We start from the raw sequence: 24,333 nt of genomic DNA, 5'->3' as shown, positions 1-24,333 counted from the left end.
TTTGTCACTCTGGTAGGAGGGTGTGAAAACATTCTGATCTTATGAATGCCTTGGTTGAATTACATTGCTTGGGCTGGGATGTGTAGTTGCTGGATTTCGGTTATTTGCTCTCATGCTTAATGAATCTGAATATAGATCCATGAGAGTAAATGATTTAAAGTTTTGCTGGTCTGATAATTTATCCTCAGATTGAGATCGATGAAGTTAAAGAGCTGTACTCATATTATCGGGACAATTATTGTAGGCTCCATTTGGATTTCATTGGAGGATTTGGAAAAAGAATTTGAAATGACTGCATATTAAATATTTGAAATCCATCTGAATGCTACTAAATATAGGTCAAAATTAGAACGGAAGGATTGGAAATTCTTCATAACATTGTATCATTCAAGCAATAAAGTGGATTTATTATTATGGATTTGAAACCTTTAGCTACAAAACTGTTGGTTCAAACACAACATTAGACCAATTATGAATCATTTTCTTTTGGCATGGAGTGGATGTTGAATGGACATTAGTCGTATGTGTAGCAGCCATCATGTTCATGTTGCTACTGTTTTATTAGGTTTTTGGGTAGTCTCTTAGTAATATTTTCAAAAGAAATTGCTTTCTATGAATATTTGATAGCCCTCTATGTTTCCAAACGGAGAAGGAAGAAACAAACTCAAAGCAAATTGAGAACTTGATTTCAATGCGGGGTTTATCTGCTCATATAGTGGAACTTATAATTAATCTCAGCCCCTGGTAGACTCACATGATGATTTGTTGGTCTTTGTTAACAATTAGGAATGAGGCACTTCGTGTTGCTTTCATACATGTTGAAGAGAGTGGTGCAGCTGATGGAAAAGTGACGAAGGAATTTTATTCAAAGCTTGTAAAAGCTGATGAACATGGAAAGGATCAGGTAAGGGATTTGGAAATTCATGCCAAGTCTTGTGGCTGTTGATGGATCTGGAAACTTTGGTATTTTCGTTCTTTTATGAAGTTGAGTGCTTAATTTTGTATTCTGTTGCATGGTAAATAGCAGTTGATTTTATGTTTAGAGATTTGCAAGTGGGATAATGTATATTTTGTAGATGACAAATAAGTGCTCCTATGATGCATGGATGAAGATACAGATACGGTAGAATACTTTTTATAATGCATACACACAGACATAAGCAGGTGCACAGAGGCACAGATACACATTTGTGCATATATTTATGTAGCATATACACTCACATATAATGGAAAATGACATTTACATGATCACCAATGTCAATAATTTTAGTATTTAATTACTTATGTTTTACCTTCATCCAAATGTTTGTTTGTGTGCCATTTTATAAATTTCTAGTACAGCAAAAGTAAATTGCGCTACTAAATATTTATGTACACTTGTGTGTATATATATGTAATACAATTGCAGAACATTACAACATTCGTAACACAAGTAAAATAGAAGATATATAATACACTCGATTCATTTGACCAAATAGTCTCATATTAGTTCTTTAATGGGTCAAATTCATACTTTAGTTGAAGAGGTGAATAATATTCTATGGAAGATGTTGAATTAAAAGTTGAAACAAAAGGCTGAAATGCTTTTTTAGATTTTTTCTTGGATCTTAACTTCTACTCCTAATTTTTTTTTTTTTGAAATATTATCAAGTGTCTTGACATATTGAAAATTAGCTGGATATTCCTATTTTCATATCTGATACCCACATCCATAGCTTTTTCTCCCTTATTTTGAGACTCCAATAACATCTTTTATATGTGTGGCCTCTGTATCTTACACGTCTACTTATCCTAGGAGCTTTAGTATTTGGGAAGTATCCGATATCGCATGAGATCACTAGAGTGTTGTACATCGTACTTGCACTTGCTTCTTTATGTGCCTATAACTTCACATATTAGCTGCCTCTTTGAAGCTCATTTTATCAATGAGTTAAAAGACAAAAATGGATTCTTGGCTTTTCTGCTTGGGTCACATGGATCTCTAATTGTATCTAAAAGTTGAGTGAACCGATGACTTAAATTTTATTGTTGGGTTGAGCTTGCAATTACAAGATATGGGAAAGTGGTCTTATACAATTGAAAAATCCTCAAGGAGGTGGATATACTTACCCTCTATCTTTTTCTTTGTTATGTTTAACTTTAGATGGAAAAATATTGATCGGAGGATAGGAAAGAATAATTTAGACGTGTTCAGGAGTATGATTTTGAGGGAGTTCTGGGATAGGACAATCACAATGGTCACCCTACAGACCTAAAATATCCCAGCACCTGGTAGCTGGTACCTGGGATATTTTAAGACTAATCCTGTTTGTGAGGTATAGCCAAGGAGGACATCTGGCACCGTTTTTCTTTATGCGTATTAGTTGCTCAAATTAGATGTTATAAATTTGGATGTTTTCCATATGTTAATTATTCTCCTGACCTGAGTTTTTCTACATGAAGCAACATATTTCACTTTATAACTTGATGAACTAACAAAATAAGATTATATTCTCCTTATTTGTATCAGTTTTTTTGGTGTTTTGCTTTGCATCTTTGATCTCTTTTATTTAGATGAGGAAAACTCTGATTTGCATGTGGTTTTGAAAATGATGGATATTATCCCTGAACTTCAGTGTTATGTGGATTGACTTTTTTTTTCCCATATTCGTATCTCGGAGACTTCGAGGACAAATTTTTTAATAGATGGTTGTCCATGTTGGTGTTATCAAGCAAGCTGCTTGAGCTAAATTAAGAACTTGGAACAATGAAAAATTGCTCTCTATTCGGGGGTGATGATTTTATGTTTCGGCACATCCCACTCTTATTCTAAAAGTCAGCTGGAAGCATGAAGCAGTCAGACTTAGAAAATAACATGAGCTTAGTCACCCTGGAAACTTCCACCGAATCATTTCTCATTCTTAACTAGACTAATAATCCAAACTGTGGTTGACTTGATGGTTTTGATTTCTCCTTTTCTTTTTGTTTCCTCATCTTCATGTGTCACATTCTATGGGTACGTATAGGTTCTAAGAAAGTCTCTATGGAATATTACGTTCTTTTAAGTTGGTAATAGGTCGGATGGATTTTGCCAAAACTCAAGACCTGACTGGAGGAGATACTTTGGACCCAAGACCCGGTAAACTCAGTTTAAAAATTTCAAAATATTAAAAAATATATCTTTTAGAAAATACTGCCATTTATGAGATAATAATATTATTGAGAGATTAAATCCTTTTTATAAATTTATATCCGCATATTTTGCGCTTTAAAATATCGAAACTTCCGAAATATACAAGTATTAATTTTATGCATTTTGTGGGCTTTAAAATATTGAAACTTTTAAAATATATGTTACTCTTATATATATTAAATTTGCAAATTATTATTTTATATCATTATTTTAATATGTAAAATGATTAACTTTATGTATCCTATTTAAGTATAAAATAATGTACACATATTTTTTCATAAATATATAAAATATGTAAATATAAACAATGTTAAAGAACTGGGTTCAGATCGAGTCATCGAGTCAGGCTCCAAAACACTAGACCCAAGAATCGCAGCAGGACCAACTTATGGCTTCAAAACTCAACCCAAACGGGCAGGTCCGGGTTTAATCCGGACTTTTTCTGGGCCCTAGTCTGGATTAAGAGTCTTTCAATTCGAATTTAAGACACTCTCTCTGGGTAGATATCTAATACATTGTGTAGATATCTCATATGTTATTTGAGAGCTTTGATTTGGTTAGGTATTTGAAACCTTTAACCCAAGTCCCTTCCTTTTGACTTTCTATATGCTTGGGCATATGCCATAATCGGGGATAGCTTTTAATTGAAAATTGAAGTGTACTTTATTGATTTAGTTTAACTTTTGAATTGCGTAATAGGACCCAACTTTTATCTCATTGATTAATTCTCTATTTGGGTTAGTCTTAGTCTAATAAGAGTAATTAAAAGTTCCAATTGTTGAAATGATTGCTTAACTCTTCAATTAATTAAAAAACAATTAATGTCATTAATTTTGTAATCGGAACGTGGATAGATTCCATTAATTAAGTATATCAAACTACAACCTCTCGTGCACAATAGCGATGTTAAAAATGACATCATATGTGCAAGTCTATCCCAAATATCGTCTCTTAGTGACGATGTGATCTATTCTAGGTTAATATCAAAATTTGTGGGACATTTTTCTTGTTTAAGTTCTATGAGCAGCCTTATTTAATAAATATGTAAATTTTGGGATTTCATGTGAAGTAATTAAATAGCTAAAATAATTAAAGTATAAGTATGAATACAAATTCCTTCTTGATTCATATCGAAATTGGATAAGATTGTTACTGAAGTATATGAAATGGCCAATTTTATTTGGCTTGTTGGGCATAACTCTAACAACATCTGATGTAATTGTACAAGGCGTATGTGCTTCTGTGCTTTGGATTATAGGTGGATCCTATAAAATATGGTTCTTTTGTCTCTGTTTTATGTTATAGATTTGATCTCTCCTTTTCATGTGCAGGAAATATTTTCTATTAAACTTCCCGGAGATCCTAAGCTTGGGGAAGGGAAACCTGAAAATCAAAACCATGCCATAATTTTTACTCGTGGAGAGGCTGTTCAAACAATTGACATGAATCAGGTAAGTTGTATATTCTTTCTTGAGATTGAGCATTGTGGCTTCATTATGCTATCATATGAATTTATTTGTACATTAGGCAAACTTCAAAGGCCAAGCACTGCTTCACTGCCTTCTTGCTTTGAATGATTCACTGTTTTTAAACTCAGGTCTATAGTGTCTTGATCAGACAGGAAATTTCCTGCAGAATAAAGACTTCCTTTGAGGTTTCTGTAACTAAGTAATCAAATTGCTCTTATTATGAAAAAATGGGGCAAGGAGTGGAGTATATAGACGAAGTAACAAGAAAATAAATGAGCACATTTGAAGGTTATAGTTTTTTGACGAAGTTGAAAACAAGATGACGATGGATAAATTCTGCAAAAAGCCGTCTTTGTGGAAGCTGCAATATTATATTAGGTAGCTGCATAATTTTATCTTAGCCCTGCACTGAGATTTAAGCTGGCTCCTTAGGAAACAAGATAAGCAAAAGAAAAAAAAAGGTTGGATCCAAAGAGCTGTAGCAATACATAGAACAACTCTGGACTATACCTTCTTATAATGGCTATTGATTGGGAAAGGATGAAAGTCGTGATCAGAAGGCAAGGCAATAATTTCTTCATAAATTTTAGGGTGAATTACAGCCTCAAAAGCAGTGGAGGAGAATAGTGGTTTCACATCATTGTTTGAGGGAGTTTCTTTTTTAAAGATTCACTTTTTGGAGATGAGACACAGAACTGGATATTTCAAAGAGAAAATAAGTGTTGATTACGGACAGAGGGTGGTACAAGTCAACTTGAGAAATTATTTTCTGCATTGAATGAATTTAGAAGTGTGGAGGACCAGCTATATAATTATTTTGACAATGGAAAAGGAAACAAAAATAATTAGATTTCATGATTCTCATACTCCCCCTCGAGCTGTTGAATAAGATATTCTCCTTCTCGGCTCGGATACAATATTATTGTTGAATGACCACCTCATGTTAAAGCATAAACTGTTAAAAAGGATTATTTAATATCTTCTATCTCTAACATACCTCTTCATGTGAAGACTTTTTTGTCCAGCCTTGCACGTGAAATTCCTTTTTTTTCATAAATGGTGCAGTGAAATTTGAACTCGGGACGTCTTATGACCTGTCTCTCATACCATCTGAGGAATAGTAAAATCGTGTCTTATTTACAAAGAATATGGTCCTATTTATACATGAGTATGCAGTAATTTCAATAAGTAAAGAATCAATCAATGATTCTGCCATATCCCCTAATCTAAATCAAATCGCTAATTGTCTGCTAATTATATCTCATCAGAATGATGTTTTATAGGAAACCCATTGCATCGAGAGTAACAGTCAATAAAGGTCACCAAAATAATTGAAACCCAAAAGAAAACTGACCTGACATAGAACCAAGACATCTGTGTGAAGAGGGTGACTAGGTCCTATCATTGACATCTATTCCATTCTTCCAATTTCCCTAATCAGTCAAATCCCTAATAGTCATCTGATCAAATCCAATCTGTGATTTAGGCTAATCATCTCTTCTGTTTTAACACTCCCATCAGGTTGGAGCATATATATTATATGTTCCAAGCTTGTTACAAGTGTAATCAATTCAATGACCTCTATTAGACTTTGTCGAAGGCATCTACAAGTTGATTGTTAGAATTGTAAGCTCATTAACAATGATACCATTAGCTTAACTTATACCTTACAAAATGATGGGCGATCTCAACGTGCTTAGTACCTTCATGTGAAAAACGGATTAGAGGAAATATGTAGAGCAACTTGATTGTCATATATGAGTTTCATTGAGTTACTATGGAGAGCCTTAATTCTTGTAGTTGATTTAACCATATGTCCTCACATGTTGCTTTCGCCTTAGCTTGATATTCGGCGTTCGCGCTTGATCTTGCCACCATTATTTGTTTCTTGCTTTTCCAAGAGACTGAGTGTCAAAAAGGGCACAATATCTTATGGTTGACCTGCAATCAAAAGCGCATCCTGCCTGGTCTGCGTTGACCTTCAACCAAAAGGCACCCTTCATTTTTATTGACTAAGCCTTTTCAGGTGCCCCTTTGATGTACTAGTGCAACTTCTCAATGAGTATCACATGGGATAATCAACAATTAACTTATGGCACTTTATTCTGATAAGTTAAGCCTTTTCTAGGTTGCATTTGATGTACTTCAAAATGCAAAGTAAATATTGCCAATTGGTATCACATGGGGAATTCAAGAAATGATTTACTATGCTCATAGCAAATGAGTTCAGTTCGAGTTACTGTGACATTATATAGTTTGCCTACTAGTCTTGATGTTTTCGTTGATTTTATCGAGGCTCCACTTGTTCCTGTAGAAGTTTAACATTGTGATCCATTGGAGAGTCAACTGGTTTACCGTCTAATATGCCTGCTTCCGCAAGAATGACTAATGCATACTTCCTTTGGGATATTGAAACCCCACCTTTTGCTTGTGCAGTCTCAGAACCTGAGAAATATTTTAGTTTTCCCATATCTTTTCTGCACAAGTGATACAAGATAGAATGATCTGATTCACCCCGTGTCATTCCACATGCTTGAGTCAAATTGGTGAATCTGCGAAATTACGGTCTGGTAGTATTTCATCTCTCCAACAATTATAGAATATTGAACTACATTAACCCCTTGGTAAGTACATCAACAAGACACATAAAGTGTGAAAATGGAATCACTCTCTAGATTTTCTTTTTCTTTTATGAACTGTCTCTCAACTTCAATATGCTTTGTTCAATTGTGTTGATCTGGGTTATGAGCTGTACTAATCGCATATCTATTATCATGATAAAGTCTCATTAGGCTATCCTACTTAATTTTGAAGGCCTGTAGGTTGATTTTCAATCGTGTTGTGACATTCAGCTTCTTACTTCTCCATGTCATAGATTTTCTCCGTGGGAGGTGTATGTCTTGAGATTCATCTCTTGTCAACAATTGGTCCTACATAATGAACATCCATATATGTCTTAATGAATGGACCACTGTCTCTGTTCAACAAGATATCTTTTCCTGCTGTGCCTTTCTGATAGGCTGCATGGAAATGAAATGAACTTGTTGTCAGGTCTTGCATTAACTGATGTATCACACTTACTAAATATGTTTTACCTGGTTGTCTGTGACACAAATAGATGAGCTTCTCTACATGGGGTTGATACATTTTCCTGTCTGCTGCAGCATTCTTCTCTGCCTTTTCGTATTCAGTATTCGCGTTTCTTAGCCAACATCGACTTAAAGGACTTTCCTTGTGATCCCGTGTTTCTATTTTGTCATCAGCACATACTATGCAAATTCAGTCCCGCTCTTGAGCACCCTACTGATTGTGTAGCACAATCAAATTGTTGAATCATAAGTCAAAATCAGATCATGAGACATCCTTGAGCAATGACTTGTTGGATCAAAATCATGGGGACAATTTCACAGCTCTCTTGTGGACTTGACTGACTACTGCATTTTATAAACAACTTAACCCATAGGTGAACTTAACTAGAATAAGTAGGCTTGACTTGACTTAGTTTCTTATTTTATTTATTTTTCTTTGAACATATGTAGGCTTCACGTAATATGCGTAACCAAACTTACATAAGAGTTAAGCGGGGCTTGAATTGCTAATCTAGCCAATGACATAGCTTCCGAATTGATTGGATATGTATTAATTTGTGTTGTTGCCTCTGTGACACACTCCCACATTATAGTTGTTAGTTTGATGCGCTCACCGCCCATCTCACCCTTGTAACTATTGCTTTATGACTTAGATCATGATGCAATGATTAAATATTTTTGTGGGCACAAGATTCAGCTCTTCCACATTACAATATCACTGTAATTTGGAATAGGTATTAGTTGATGCACGTCTTCTGTAATAAGAAATGCTATGGGTCATAACTAAGTCAACTATTTGAATTACAATCTTACTCTTTATTGCTTTGTTAACCCCGCTGTTTTGTCATTTTATTTGGTCGTTCTTTTGTTATGAAATTATTTTTGCTTCAGGTATTTTTTTTTGTGTGTGTGCCTTGTAGGACAACTACCTTGAGGAGGCGATGAAAATGAGAAATCTCCTTGAGGAATTTCGAGGAAACCATGGTCTTCGACCCCCCACAATTCTTGGGGTAAGAGAGCATGTGTTCACTGGAAGGTCGGATGCCACTCTCTCTCTGTAGCTACTTTGCTTTGCTTTCAGTTTGCTTGCAGTCTCTGTAATTGTTGATTATATGTTTAAACCATGCAGTGTTTCCTCCTTGGCCTGGTTTATGTCCAACCAAGAGACTAGTTTTGTGACCTTGGGTCAACGCGTTTTGGCGAAACCTCTTAAGTAAGTACATTGAGATTTTTAATAAATTGTAGGCTCATGCAAGAATCTGCACCTTATTTTTCATGTTCTCTCTAAAACTAAAGTTGTTAGCCGGGTGATTCTATATGCATTTTATATTAGTGTTCCTTTCTTTTTGAGTTTTATTTTGCATGATGCACTCTTGTTTGATTAGATATTCTTGTATATGATGTAATTACTTTCTTATCAAATCATTAATATTTGCCTTTTCCAATACCCTTGCTGGAGTACTGTAGTCAAGTGGGGAGTTCTTTCTAATTGTACATTATGAAACCTTTGCAGAGTCCGTATGCACTATGGTCATCCAGATGTCTTCGACCGAATTTTTCATGTTACTCGTGGTGGCATCAGCAAAGCATCTCGTGTCATTAATATTAGTGAAGATATTTATGCAGGTTAGTCTGAACATTACTTGTGGTTATATGGCCCTCATACATTACCATTGTGGAGTGTCTATATGGCCCTCATGTTAGCTGTTGGGTAATTTTGGGCCTTGGTCACATTGCAAAAATAGGACACTAGACTATATGATTATGATTATGACTATGATTATGATCATGATCATGGTTCTAATCCTAATCCTCTATGTTTGCCATGCCTTGAGGAAGGTCGTTCAACAGATACAGCAAACAAGGCTCATAATATAGCATGCAATGCATGCAACAAGTATGGGTGCCTTTTTGTCTAGATGCTCAGTATGTGTTTCCATTTTTGTTTTGCTCCTCTTATGTGACAAAAGTACTTTGTCTACTTTCTAAGTGGTTGCACCATGAGCTGCCAGGGATTCTATTTAACGACTCCTATTAGCAATATTAGATCCTCTGGGTATACTTTTGCCACTTGTCTGCGTGAGATCTTGTGTTATGAACTTGTAGCTCCACACTTATTTTTCTGACTTTGCAGGGTTCAATTCTACGTTGAGACAGGGAAACATCACTCACCATGAATATATTCAGGTTTGCCAGAGTTCTTTTGATGCACCAAAATGCAAGTTTTATCTTGTTATTAACCTTATAAGTTTCTCATTGACTAGGTTGGAAAGGGAAGAGATGTTGGGTTGAACCAAATTGCCTTATTTGAAGGCAAAGTTGCTGGGGGGAATGGAGAGCAAGTATTGAGCCGGGACGTGTACAGGCTTGGACAACTTTTTGACTTCTTTAGAATGCTGTCCTTCTTTTTCACGACTGTTGGTTACTATGTTTGCACAATGGTATAAATTTTACTACATTCTTCTTTGCAAAAAGTAGCACTGTTGGTCCTAAAAGTTTGCTTAATTATCTCTTGAATTTCCTCTTTTTAATGCAGATGACGGTTCTTACCATATATGTTTTTCTCTACGGGCGAGCATATCTGGTAACTTCTTTTGACCCATAGATTTCTTGCATTTGCTTGTTTATGATGTATCCTTATGTATATGCATTTCTAGTATAAAAGAGGCCGTCATTTGCATGTCTTTCTGGAATGTTTGCCACACGCCGTCAACTTTTGTGGTTAGCAAAACTCAATAGCTAATGGAGGCATATCACGTGAATCAGACTATTGAATCTAAACATAGGATCATGGTGCATTATTCTAAAACATCCATTCAACTCTAATAAATATGTTGGATTGTAGAAGTGAAAGTAGACCGTACAGTTGACACTAGGGCAGAAAAACTGATGTGGTACTTGAGATCTGTCTCAAAATCGATGTCTGAGTGCAGTTCATTATATATCGTTTGCCAAGCGTGAACACTTTTTATTGTGTGATAATTTTTGGAGTTTGGCTTGATCTAAATATTATAAGCTAGGAGAACATCTAGTTACTTGTGCTTGTGTTATACTCAGCTCTATTGAAACTAGTTTGGTCTTGATGTTCACAATCTGATTATATAAACATGTTTCAAATGGAATAATGGATTTGAATAATAAAAAGGCTAACAGAAGAGGGAGTAAGCAAGCTAAGTGAGAACGGATTATAGTTTTCTTTTTTTAATGGTGGAATAAAAGATTACTTGAAAGTTTGGTAGATAAGACTTCGTCACTGTAAATTGAAAACTATGGCAAGCCTATAAGAAAAGAAGAATGGACAAAGGGAAAAAGACATGAATGCTGTGGAAAAATTAAATCAGAGGAAATAACGAAGAGCATACGTGACATACAAATTTCTAAGGACTGGAATAAGAGGCAGGCAAATCTTTCTATATGTTCTCATACTGTGGACCGAATAGGTCATGGTGTGACATCCATTGGGATCCTTTACTTTTTGTTTCATGTGGAGATAAAGGAGAATTCTGCTGATATTTTAGGGCTATCTGCTTAAAGGGCTACTTCTCTACATGGTAGGATGTGTATATCTACACAATCCTTCGTAACCATATCTACATTGTTTTATAACTATCACGATCTAAACTATGTACTTTACCTCTCAGCCATTTTCTTTTTCAATTTCTCAGGCATTCTCTGGTCTTGATAAAGGAATATCAAGGGAAGCAAAATTGTTGGGAAATACTGCATTTGATGCTGTTCTGAATGCTCAGTTTTTGGTACAAATTGGAGTTTTCACTGCAGTTCCCATGATCATGGGCTTTATACTTGAACTGGGATTACTGCAGGTGTGTTCTAATACTGTATATGGCCCATCCAGGTTATCATGCTTTAACTGTTTGATGTTGGAGCAGCTAGATTGTTCATTTTGCATCACATTGTTTTACTGTCTGTTGGGATAATGGTTTAGGATGATAAGACAACATATTTATGGTTATTGTTCTGCTGTCAACTGGGGTAATCAATCATACCATATTTATGTATATGCGGGGATGAATTTTCTTATGCCTGGCTTTATGTTTTTGCAGGCTGTTTTTAGTTTTATCACGATGCAGCTTCAGCTTTGTTCAGTCTTCTTTACCTTTTCATTGGGGACAAGAACTCATTATTTTGGGCGTACTATTCTCCATGGAGGTGCCAAGGTATCTGAATTTCTGGATCTTGCATTTGGCTGCTTTATGTCTATGTAGGCCAATTTCATTATGTGTTTGAATATGCTCTTGCAGTATCGAGCAACTGGAAGGGGTTTTGTTGTTCGTCACATCAAATTTGCTGAGAACTATCGGCTTTACTCTAGAAGTCATTTTGTGAAGGCGTAAGTAACTTGTTCAAGAGAAATACTCTATTTCTCTTTGTGTGTGCTTGATCAACATCACAAGTTCTGTGCTTGTACTGTGTCTCTGATGTGGGGGTATTTCTGTCTTTTTCACGCACTAACATGTGTATGTACATTCATATAATTGTCACTGCAGAATGGCTATGAATATATATTTTCTTTTCCAGGCTGGAAGTAGCACTGCTGCTTATTGTCTGCATTGCATATGGTTACTCAGAGGGAGGTGCTGTTTCCTTTATTCTGTTAACTATAAGCAGTTGGTTTCTTGTCATCTCTTGGCTCTTTGCGCCATATATCTTCAATCCCTCTGGATTTGAATGGCAGAAGTAAGTCATAATTTTAGCCCTGAACAAATTATTTTAGCTTAGGATGATGCTTTTTTTTCTTGGCTTTGTTTTTAGGTTATGAATTTGCCCCGTTCTTATCTTCCAAAAATAAGTAATTCTGCCATTTGAGGCGCCCATCTTTTTTCATACTAGTGCTTAAAAAAATTAACCTTTATATTGCAGGACTGTGGAGGATTTTGATGATTGGACTAATTGGCTTATGTATAAAGGTGGAGTTGGGGTCAAGGGGGACAACAGCTGGGAGTCTTGGTGGGATGAAGAACAGGTGGTTTACTAGGATAAACTGGTGGATGGGTTGTTTTAAGTATACTTGACTCTCTTTCTTGCCACTAGAAGCTTATTTATTTTTATTTTTTTGCAGATGCATATTCAGACATTGAGAGGCCGCATACTCGAGACAATTTTGAGCTTGAGGTTTATAATGTTCCAGTATGGCATTGTCTACAAACTTCATGCTACTGGCAATGATACATCAATTGCGGTATACTTTTCTCCGTTTTCTATCCTGTGATGACAGGTTCTGTATCTAGTTCTAAGTTATAACTCAGTTACTCATTATATGGTTTTTGGCCTCTTGATGAGGAAATCTAAGCTATGAGCTGAATAATGAAATCTTGTTAAAGTGAACTGTCCTAGGTCACACGAGCTTAGTAGAAAGAAATGCTTTACGCTTTCTGTTACTGGATGAACAAAATTATTTAGGACTTCAGTCGGATTGTGATTTGTGTGGGACTGCTTGCTGGCCCATGAGGAATAATGTCCACTTGAAAAGAATGTGTATATGAAAATTTAAAATGGTGGTAACTTGAGAAGGAAAGAGTGACCAACAAGCATTTGAAGAGATTTTTTGAGCATTCACATAATTTCCTGTGGGAGGATGGGATGCTATAATTACCATGATATGTTGTGGATAGTAAGACACGTCTGCTTTATGAGTATACTTTTACTTGATCTCTGGTTGCAGCCCTCTTCCCAATTTCTGTTATAAGCTCATTGTTTTTTTGATATCAGACAGTCTACTGTATGATTTGATGTCAATGTGATGACATACTTACAACACATACACATTATCATCTCCTTAGCAAGGTATACTGAAAGAGCTATATTCAAGTTTTACTGATGTTATCCACCTCTCGAGTGATACATACAAAACAAAATGCGTTTCGTTATGCTTTCTCTACTATTAGGAGTGACTGCACAGAAAGTTTCATGTAGTGACTTGTTTCTTTATCAGTTTTCTCTGTTGCCATCCTTGGGCCTGGAGAAAAGCTGCAGATTAAATGTCAACTGGAAGGCTGTGACACTACTGGCATTTGCTAATTTTCAGTGTGGCCTTACATTGTCTCTCTTATTGTCCATCTTTTCAGGGTTTAATCTGTCTGTCTTTAATTTCTGTAGGTCTATGGCTTCTCTTGGGTTGTACTGGTTGGAATAGTTTTGATCTTTAAGGTTTGTCTTTTCTTCCTTGCCTGCTGATTAAAATTCAGATATAATGATTTTATAACTATTATAACTGTTGCTTAATCTTCCTTTTATTTCAGATCTTCACGTTTAGCCCGAAGAAGTCCACCAATTTCCAGCTAATGCTACGGTTTATTCAGGGGGCTACAGCAATTGGACTTATTGTAGCACTCTGCCTTGTTGTTTTGTTCACTAGCCTAACCGTTGCAGACCTGTTTGCTAGCATCCTTGCATTTATCCCAACAGGATGGCTCATTCTTAGTGTAAGTGAACATCACAAGAGTGTGTAGTTTTCACCCATATTGGGTTAAATTGACCAAGTATTTCTTAGTAAGGATAACAGGATTGTTACAAATCACACTGCCTTAAAGATATAGGTAAGTGTGTAGGTTCTCTTCCAATCTGTTAATGTGGCATTATGGTGATGAGGATTAGAAGCTTGGCTTAATCTACAGCACAATGGTGTGCTATTTTCTCATTTTTACATGTCCTCATCCAGATACTTTACTAATGCAGACCTTGCAGTTTTATGTGCTATACTCCCATTTGGAACCTAGTGATGTTGCCATAAAATGTTACAGGATATTGCATGAATTTAATTAAGCATAATCTGTTGTCTCATATGCCTTTTGCTTCATTAAGGATGCACCAAATCACACAACATGTATTTATTTTGATGTTATATGTATATCTTCTTGCACTATTTTCTTATCTAACATTGTTTCGTTCCTTTTAAATCTTTGCATCTCTTTTAATCATGTAGTTGGCAATTACATGGAAGAAGATTGTAAGGAGTTTGGGGCTTTGGGAATCTGTGAAAGAGTTTGCTCGAATGTATGATGCTGGAATGGGTATACTCATCTTTGCCCCAATTGCTGTGCTGTCTTGGTTCCCATTTGTCTCCACGTTCCAGTCGCGTCTGCTCTTTAACCAAGCATTCAGTCGTGGTTTAGAGATCTCCCTCATCCTTGCAGGAAACAAAGCTAATGTTGAGGCCAACTCTTTTTAACTGGATACTGTGTAGCATTAATTTCAACTGACCACTCTCAGCATCTTGATGGTTTTTGTTTTTCTGTAGCCTGCTGATTTTGAATCTTGTGGATGCGCGTGAACTTAAATATCAATTTTGTAGACGTCTTGTATTATTGTATATAAGTTGTTAATTTCTGTCATTGCTGTGTTGTCTCATGGAGTTCATGTTCCCAAAATTGGTATGCTGGTGTTAGTTTGCTCCTGTGTATTTAAATTCAGGCCAATGAAGTTGAGTCTTATGAAATACAATTTCATACGTATCTTCTATAATAATTAATGATTTCAGTACATAAAACTAAGTAAAATTCATTTCAAAACCCTTGCTTGATTTCATAATTGGTTTGGTACAATAACCTCCTTTGAGATTAATCATAATTACGAATATTTTCTTATTGTTTGAAAAATTATAAATATCTTTTGATATTGATGAAATTATGTGGTTTTTGGATGGAGATATGAAATTGTTAATTTTATCCTTATTGTATTTTTTGTTTTTTTTTTTAAAAATTAAAAATTTATAAAATAATCCAACAGGATGGATGAAATTTTTTTAAAAATTATCCACTTATTTCATAATTTTTTTAAAAAATAAAATAAAATTATAATTTTTAACCTACAAAGGCATTTTAGTCAGTTTACTATAAAAATATATGAAAATATAAAGGATAAGGTTAATTGTTAGATGATGTTAAAATCAAGGGGTATTGCTAATATTTTAAACAATAATATGGTATTTATAATTATGTCAAATTTTATAAAAAAAATGGTTGTAATTTACCCTAATTGGTTTTCATTATCAATTTCATCTTTTTGATGTTTTAGTTTTGTATTGCGCTTGGTGTGTAAATTAAGTTGTTTTTTTTTTTTTTTTGAGTTGTAAATGTTGAGTTTAATGGTTTAAAGTAGATACTTTATTGGAGATTCGATTATATCCAGAATACAAAGAAGCATTGTCACTTAATTTAATGGTGAGTTACATCCACACACCTGCGTTTTTATTCTCTTTTAATTTAAAATTTAAAATGGCACTAATCTTATATAAAAATAATTGGATCTTGATTTCAACATAAAGTTCAAAATTTAACTAATTGATCAATTGTGTAAATTTTATCTAATTCGAATCCGGCGGGCGGCAGATCTGAGGAGGAAGGGGAATGGGGTGGGCGAGGGGAGGGGAAGGGTGAGGATGAGACAGTGGTGATGCTGAAGGGATGGAGGCGGGGTGGAGACACGGAGGACAAGGGGACGGGAGGGGAGTGGGAAAGAGCGGTGACAACGCGAGGGGAGGGAGATGGAGTCGTCGGCAGTGCGCGGAGAGGGAATGGGGCGGCGGGGGGAGCGGGAGAACTGGACGACAACGGCAATGGTCCTGTGGTAAAAAAGAAGATGAAGAAAGAAATTACATGTACATTATTTTTATAAATAACATATTTATACATATATTACGATATTAAATATATATATAGTCAAATTTTTATTAGTTAAAAAATCTCAAATGCAGCATGGGCGCGTGTAATATACCACTGAGTATAATGGAATATTTCGCTCCATTTACACAAACACAGAGGGGTAAATCACTACTTTTATTTTCATCCAAAAATTTTTGCACATATCTCTTATTACATAGAGTAAATTACATTTTTCTCTTTTTAAATATTATCACAAAAATTGCGTGCCGCGGAACTAGTTTATATAAAAGAGTTTGTTAACTGTTAACCAAAATGTCCAAAGATAAAATTATATTTCATTCATTAATACCTTTTGGGGTGGAAACTGTCCATAAGGCTAAGTGACAATTTTAGAATAGTAGAAAGGTACTTGACATCAATAAATTCTTAACATCAATTTTTTTGTGTTTCTTGATTAATATTTTAACCTCGTCTGCAAAACAACAACTGACTAGTAGATGTTGTACAATCGTAATTATTTAGTATTCATCATATTTTTTTAATTTTTAATTATAATAATTAATCATGATTAGAAAAATCATATTTGTTCTGTAGTTTCATTGCTTACAGGATATTTAAAAATAATTTCGTAATTTCAGAAGCTTCTCATTTTTAGTTTTTATACAAACTTACGCCAGGAAAAAAAAAGCCACTATGCGCAAATGACGTCACTGTGTTTTCCTCCTTTCTGAAAAATTAACGACCACCAAATTGCACATTGATTTTCAGAACCTCATAAGAAGATTTAAACTTGAGAGATAATTAAACTCCTCTTCCCTAAAATCTAATGTAATTACACGTAAATTCTATGGTTTAATAAATTACATCTAACACCTTTGAGATTTGCTTTTATCCAACAAATAAGTCCCACAATTAATCGAATTTTCGATATTAACAAAAAAAAATCAAAAAAATATCTATATTCACTCACGGCCGACTTATTGCAGGTCAAATAAACCTTTTTATGATTAAATCACAGAAGATGCTAGACGTAATTTCCCAACTAAAGAAAATCCACGTATAAATACACCAAACTTGATAGATTACAAAAATAAAAAATATTATTTCTCCAATCTCCCAATATTTATGGGTGAGAAGGGGGGATGAGTCCCAATGCACCCAACATAATAATTTGCACCAACTCACCGTGGAAGTAGCTCAACATTTAAAGCCACATATAGAGATATACTGATTTTCTCAACTACTCTCATCAATCTTTGCCCATTTATTTTATCACCCTCACCCCCCAACCCTCCATTTATTGCAGTCTACCAATTACTGCACTACGTCCTATTTTTTTTAACCAATTGGTGACAAAAATATTATTATCAAGAATTAGTGATAAAAAAAGATGCATAAAGTTGTCACTAAATACAATTAATTAGCGACATATGTATGGTGTAGGCCTAGTGACAAGGATTAATAATTATCAATAAGTTTTTACTATAATTGCGTCAATAAATTGTAATTAGTGACAACTTTATATACAATTTTTGTCACTAAGTATTATATAGTGACAAGATAAAAATTATTCACTTAATATATATTTTTAATAATTTTTTTTTAAAATTATCACTTGATATTTTATCACTAATATCATGTTTTCTTATTCTATATCTTAGTTAGAGTTTTTCCATAACGAATTTAATTCGGTCGAACATTTTATTTTATTTTTTTACCAAAAAAGAAAAAACATAAGGAATTTGAAGAAATTTAATTTAAAAAAAATTACACTTATCAAATACGCACGGGAGAAAAAAATATGTAAGAGAAAACATAATTTCATAAGTATCAATGTATTAAAATCTTTTATTTTTAATAATACTAGTTATTATAGCACGTACAGTATTTACACGCATATAATTAATTAATAGATACGACCAAAATTTTAAAAATAAAATCAATATATGATTAAAATTTTTTGAATATCTTTTGTTTATCTAATTAAGATAAAAATAATAATAGATTTTAACTTTTAATATAATTATTCATGCTATCCCACAAACACTTTTAGTACTGATAGATACTTTGTTCTTCCTATGAGAGCTGATAAATGCCACGTACATGTACCCTTTTATGGTCGCATAACGCCAACAGTAGGCAAAATGTTTTTTTTTTTTTTTTTTTGGCTAAAAAAACGTAATTTTAAATTTTATGGAACTAAAAGCGCCACGTTATCATAGTTGTGGTACAAAAAATATTTTACCCCGTCAACAATTTTTTTCACTTATTTATATACAGAAGTGATGGTTACATGATTACATATGTTTCAGTTATTAGGACAATTAAGTAATATATTAGTTGGATCAATTCATCAATATAATTAAAAATTATAAAATAGATTCATATAAAGTGAAACAAAAGTCCACACGTCTGGTAGGATTCAAATCCGTGATCTTGATCTTATTTATGGAATTTCAATTTTAACCACTAGACTGAGGTATCGTTGGTGGGTAACGTCAACTGTTGGACACTGAGCAAGAATCAGACAATTATATAAACCTCAAACAACATCACAACAGCAAACCCTAGAAGCAATGGCCATTTCCTTCATCAGACTTCCATTCATCTTCACATTCACCATCATTATCTTCTCTTCTTCATCACTCTACGTCAAAGCAACAACTCATGATGATAGCCACCCCCGCCCTTTCAACACCATCTATGCCTTCGGAGACTCCTATACCGACACCGGCAACACCCGGTCCAACACCGGCCCTAACGGCTTCATGTTCGTCTCCAATCTTCCCTATGGCCGCACGTTCTTCCACCGGCCCACCAACCGATACTCAGATGGCCGTCTAGTCATTGACTTTGTGGCACAAGCCTTGGCCCTCCCATTCTTGTCGCCCTACCTCGACCAAAAGGCCGATAAATCATCTGGCATCAACTTCGCCGTTGCCGGCTCCACAGCCATAATTCATAGCTTCTTTGCTAAAAACAACATGACTTTGAACATTACTCCTCAGTCACTTCGAACTCAGCTCAATTGGTTTGAAAAGGTCTTGGAAGGTAAAGGGTGTAAGGACAAAATGGCAACTCCAAGGGAGTGTGAGGCTGTGTTCAAGGATGCATTAATTTGGGTTGGTGAAATTGGAGCAAATGACTATGCTTACAGCTTTGGATCTTCTGTTCCTACCAAAACCATCCAACAACTTGCCATTAATAGTTTCACTGGCTTTCTACAGGTAATTAACGTTGTTGGACTCAGTTTAAGGTAGATATATGCATGGTTGACTTTCGAAATTTTAGTTCGCACCTAATTCGATTAAATTTGAACTACTTATATGACAAGTGTATTACACTTGTCGTGTACAGTTTAAGAAAAAAGTGACCACATAACAAGTGTGATACACTTGCTTTATGATTGGTTTGGTTCGTCGAATCATGTCCGGACAAAAATTTTCAAGTTGATGACTAAGATTTGTGTGTCTGTATTAGGAAAGGAAAAGAACATGCTGCATTTAATTTTCATAATCTTGTGAAAGGTTAGAGGGTAAGTACATGGGAAATTCTACTTCGGATCTGACTCGACTGAATCTGAATTAATTATATGGCAAGTGCAATACACTTGTAGTATAATTGATGTACAGTTCAGAGAAAATTATTAATCATATAACTAATATAATACATTTGCTTTATAATTGATTTGACTCGAACAAATTTGATTGGAAAAAGAATTTTCTGTACATACTTAGGATGAGTCAACTATTCAATCGCTTAATTAGTTTTAATGGAATAAAGGAAGCAAATTTTAGAGATTCTAGACCGTTTTGACTGATCAATCCTTGTCCTCTATATTTGAATTGATGTTTTATCTTATATATTCCATATACACTTCATGGCTACACAAAGTTTTCTTAAATAAATAAATTATATAAACACTGTATAGAACGATAATACTATTGGCAAATTTTTAATATATATATATATATATATAATTCTAAAATTGATGTAGTGAGTGAAAATATCACTATTAGTGATAAAAGTTATTTCTAAAGTTATAATGGCAAATTTATGTTTTGGAAAAATTATTTTTTAATCCGTTAAGTATATCTAATATTAATTTAGTCCTGTAATTATATTTTCTTTTTTATAGAAAAAATGCAAGCAATCCCCTTGTAATATTGCAAATGAGCAAATTACCCCCTATGAAAGAAAAAATAACGATTTTATCTCTATGTGTTTTCAATCAGTAATTTATCCCCCAGGGTTCACCAAAATAGAACAATTTACCTCCTTAGACAGAGAGGTAAATTGCTTCATTTTAAAAAACACACAGGGGTAATTACAATTATTTTTTCATATAGGAGTAATTTACTCATTTGTAATATCACAACTAGGTAAATCCCATTAGAACCCTTTTTTTATTAAGTCCTTTAAGTTTCAAAATTAATGAAATTTAGTTCGATTTAGGACATTGTAGGTAATTTTTCGGCCAACTTTTGAATTTTAGTCGAAAACTGCATACGTGTCATTTCCTTGCTTAAATGTCCGGCCATTTATCCACGTGTACATCCACATAAGTTTGAATCTGATTGGGGGATTACAATAAATAATATTAAATTCTTTTTTTGTATTATTTATAAATTTAAAGAAAGTTAAATCAATTTTCTTAACTTTTTAAAAATATTTTTGTAGCTTTCCTTAAAAAACTAATTTTTTTCAAATTGCTTTTAATTAAATTAATTAAAATTTAATTAACTTTTTTGTTAATTGACTAGCGGCAGCGATGACGACGTTGTCGCCGTGCCCTTCTCACCTTTGGGCAATGGCAGTCGTCCGCACATCTGGGCGACGTCAACCAAATCTATTCCTAGTTTGGGCGACGCTAAAGGGGCGATAGGGGGGGTGGAGAGGAGGATAGGCGGCTGGGGTAAGGGATGTGGGTGGGGGTGTTTTTTTTTTTTTTAAATAATAATTATATTTTTATAAATTATAATTATGCATATAATATAGTTATATTCAACATGTCTACCAACTCATATCTAAAGTCACATAGTATTAAAATTCCCAAACAAATATCTAATTGGCATGTTATTTTTTCGATCAAAAATCAAAATTTTGATATTTTATTAATTTTAAAACTTAAAGTAATTAATAAAAAGAAGGGCATAGTTACCAAATTAAATTTAATATCCAGCATACTTAATGTACTAAAAAAAACAATACCCATTGAAAATTTCTTTATGCAAAAAATACAGCTTCGTTTAAAGTTATCACTATAGACGAAAAAATTGTATTTTTTGTCCCACATGATATAGAAAATGCTGCACTTTGATCCTACAATTTACAAACTTAGTTTAGTCCCATAGGCTAAAAAATTATAGTACTTGGGACAAAAAATGCTACACTCTTTATCTATGGGACCAATTATGCTAAGAAAATAAACTATGGGATCAAAAGTCCAACACCCTCCATCGTGTGGGACTAAAAGTGCAATTTTTACCTACTATATACAATTAGCCATATGTTTATATATAACTAGCCGTGATGGCACGTCGTTCCTACATGCATATAATCTATAATTACTTACACCTTAAAATATAGTATAAATAAGAATAATATTATATATATATAAACCATCACATCATATTTAAAAAATAAATGAATAAAATAAAAATTAATTTAGAAATATTATTGACACAAAAAATATATGGTGCGGGTGAAATTTTCATATTAGTATAGATAGATAGTATAGATTGTGCATATAGATGAAAAGAAGAATTTGAGTAGTTAGGGGTGGTTGAAAATACAGAAAAATATTTCAGGTAATTTAAAAAATTAGTGGTGTAAGTAACCGCTATTTGTGAGTGAAAATAGAATTTTTTTTTTTATACAGTATAGATGACAATTATATAAATTGATGTCGCTATACACGTGCAGTTACCAATTGTCTATAATGACAACTTTATGGATAATTTTTTTGTCAGTAACTATTATCAGTGACAGCTTTTATGCAAATATATTTCATCATTATTAAATTACAAAACAGTTTTTTGATAAAATAAAAATTATTTTACTTGATGAATCCATATAATTAATGATAATTTTAATATCATTGCTTAGTTTTTTCTCTTCAATAGGTCTGATTTACCCAGAAGTCACTCTACTTGAATCACAAAACGTCCCTAACCCCGAACTGTTATAATTAAACAGGCATTGCTGAAGAAGGGTGCCAAGTATGTTGTCGTCCAAGGCCTACCGCCGACAGGCTGCCTAACGTTGTCGATGTATCTCGCTCCCTCGGACGACAGGGACGCTGTGGGGTGTGTCGGGAGCCCAAACAGGCAAAGCTACACTCACAACCTAGCCTTGAAAGCCAAGCTGGATGGCTTCAGGAAACAATTTCCACAATCCATCATACTGTATTTGGACTACTACAATGCCTATCTCACTGTAATAAAGAATGCACGGCAGCATGGGATGAAGGAGCTCTACAAAGCCTGCTGTGGTTACGGTGGCGGAACGTATAATTTCGACTATTTCAATGCGTGTGGTTCGCCTTCCGCCAGCTCCTGTGCAAACCCTTCTCAGTACATCAACTGGGATGGGGTTCATCTCACTGAGGCCATGTACAAGGCCATGGCCGATGCGTTTCTGAATGGAACTTATTCTCAACCACCGTTCAGCTATCTGTTGAGCCAAAAACAGCGTTCAGGATGAATTGATGTCATGCTTCTTTGCGGGTAACAATTAGTTTTGTAAGGTCTTAATTGTTGCATCTAAGTCATGAGGGATATTTGCATGGGTTCATAGATGGTTCTAATGACTACTGAATTTTGGGCCTTTTCCTTGTTTTTGCTTTCATATATGTTAAAACCCATTGGAAATTCTAGCTCGTCCCCTGCTGGATCAAATTTGAACTAACCATATAGTAGTATGGTACACTACTTGTCATGTGATTGGTTAATTTACAATTTAGATAAAGTGATCAATCATATAGTAAGTGAAATACACAACAATGATTTTTATCTGTAGCAAAGAAAGATATTTCATAGAAGTTGAAATATGAAAAAATAGATATACCTAGCTCTTTTTTCTACGGATATATTAAAAAAGGATCTAATTGGTAGAGGAAGCACCATAAAGGTTAATTAACGAGGTATGGGGCCAATAAAATAATAACTGCGTACTTATGTCATGATGATAGATAGACTTATTCCATGATCTTAATCTGTGATTGGTTTGATTGGGCCAAACTTGATCTAGGCAAGACTTTCCAAAACGCATTTCATTTAAAAGACTTTTTTTTTTGTTTTTTGCATTTCATTTAAAAGATTAAGTTGCTAGAGAGAAAATTATTTAATATTAACAGGGTATTACACTGGGCTCTCCTGAAATTTGATATAATTATGAATACCCCATCGTTATTTGAAACATTAAGTTTAGTTATTTCCCGTGCTAGTTAAAATATCTTTCGTTTTGTTAGAAAATACATTATTCTTCCTTATTAAGCATTGTAATTTACCATAAATATTTTAACAATGTATAAGTTAATTTTGGAAACTTGATATGGAAAATTTGAAAAATCAAAAGATGGAGTCTGAAATTAAGGAAACTAACCTTTAATATTCACCATAAATACTCACCTACCATTTAAAGTATTTTTAGAATTAAAAGAAAAATTCAAATTCTAAGAATTCAACAATTTGTCAAAATTAAAGGATTTTGGTCAAAAGAGCCCCTTCAGATATTATAAATAATTAGTATGTGTGGTATACTCAAAAATCAAATTTAAATTTTAAAAATTATTTATCAAATCTATAAATATATATTACTTGGATAATATAAACTATTACAAAAAATAGAGGAATTTATAAGAAATTATTGGGAAAAGATTGACAGAAGAAAAGGACATGTGGAAGTTTAGAAGAGAGAAAAATGTAAAGTTGAAAAGATCGAGAAATGAGAAGTTGGAGATAGAGAAATAAATTAATTAA

At 33.9% G+C, this 24,333-nt stretch overlaps 2 protein-coding genes across 2 annotated transcripts in view; both read left to right on the top strand.

The window, feature by feature from the left end:
- Positions 1 to 15,082, top strand: part of GSL8 (glucan synthase-like 8) — a 37,259-nt gene extending 22,177 nt beyond the window's left edge. The window contains exons 35-51 of the mRNA XM_011074684.3: positions 787 to 904; positions 4,504 to 4,623; positions 8,651 to 8,766; positions 8,860 to 8,943; positions 9,244 to 9,356; positions 9,865 to 9,917; positions 9,995 to 10,171; positions 10,267 to 10,314; positions 11,396 to 11,554; positions 11,795 to 11,908; positions 11,993 to 12,081; positions 12,270 to 12,428; positions 12,612 to 12,714; positions 12,811 to 12,930; positions 13,848 to 13,898; positions 13,991 to 14,173; positions 14,674 to 15,082. Of these exons, the coding sequence (XP_011072986.1) occupies positions 787 to 904; positions 4,504 to 4,623; positions 8,651 to 8,766; positions 8,860 to 8,943; positions 9,244 to 9,356; positions 9,865 to 9,917; positions 9,995 to 10,171; positions 10,267 to 10,314; positions 11,396 to 11,554; positions 11,795 to 11,908; positions 11,993 to 12,081; positions 12,270 to 12,428; positions 12,612 to 12,714; positions 12,811 to 12,930; positions 13,848 to 13,898; positions 13,991 to 14,173; positions 14,674 to 14,919 (2,053 nt within the window). The 3' untranslated portion in view covers positions 14,920 to 15,082. The remainder of the gene's footprint in view (positions 1 to 786; positions 905 to 4,503; positions 4,624 to 8,650; positions 8,767 to 8,859; positions 8,944 to 9,243; positions 9,357 to 9,864; positions 9,918 to 9,994; positions 10,172 to 10,266; positions 10,315 to 11,395; positions 11,555 to 11,794; positions 11,909 to 11,992; positions 12,082 to 12,269; positions 12,429 to 12,611; positions 12,715 to 12,810; positions 12,931 to 13,847; positions 13,899 to 13,990; positions 14,174 to 14,673) is intronic.
- Positions 15,083 to 18,879: 3,797 nt separating this feature from the next.
- On the top strand, positions 18,880 to 23,228 carry LOC105158059 (GDSL-like Lipase/Acylhydrolase superfamily protein). The gene is made up of 2 exons (XM_011074682.3): positions 18,880 to 19,578; positions 22,550 to 23,228. Exons 1-2 carry the CDS (start codon positions 18,928 to 18,930, stop codon positions 23,054 to 23,056), a joined length of 1,158 nt encoding a protein of 385 aa, XP_011072984.1. The 5' UTR covers positions 18,880 to 18,927; the 3' UTR covers positions 23,057 to 23,228.
- Positions 23,229 to 24,333: the final 1,105 nt, after the last annotated feature.

The sequence above is a fragment of the Sesamum indicum genome, linkage group LG3 (genome assembly GCF_026168435.1).
Source record: "Sesamum indicum cultivar Baizhima isolate 11 linkage group LG3, ASM2616843v1, whole genome shotgun sequence".
In the NCBI taxonomy this organism is placed as follows: domain Eukaryota; kingdom Viridiplantae; phylum Streptophyta; class Magnoliopsida; order Lamiales; family Pedaliaceae; genus Sesamum; species Sesamum indicum.
The sequence above is the reverse complement of the archived record's forward strand: the minus strand, read 5'-3'. Positions and strand labels throughout refer to the sequence as shown.

Excerpts from the sequence above, each read along its gene's own strand:
- LOC105158059 (XM_011074682.3), top strand. The coding sequence starts at position 18,928 with ATGGCCATTTCCTTCATCAGACTTCCATTCATCTTCACATTCACCATC. Across the intron at positions 19,579-22,549 it reads GTTTCACTGGCTTTCTACAG|GCATTGCTGAAGAAGGGTGC; the intron begins GTAATTAACGTT and ends ATAATTAAACAG.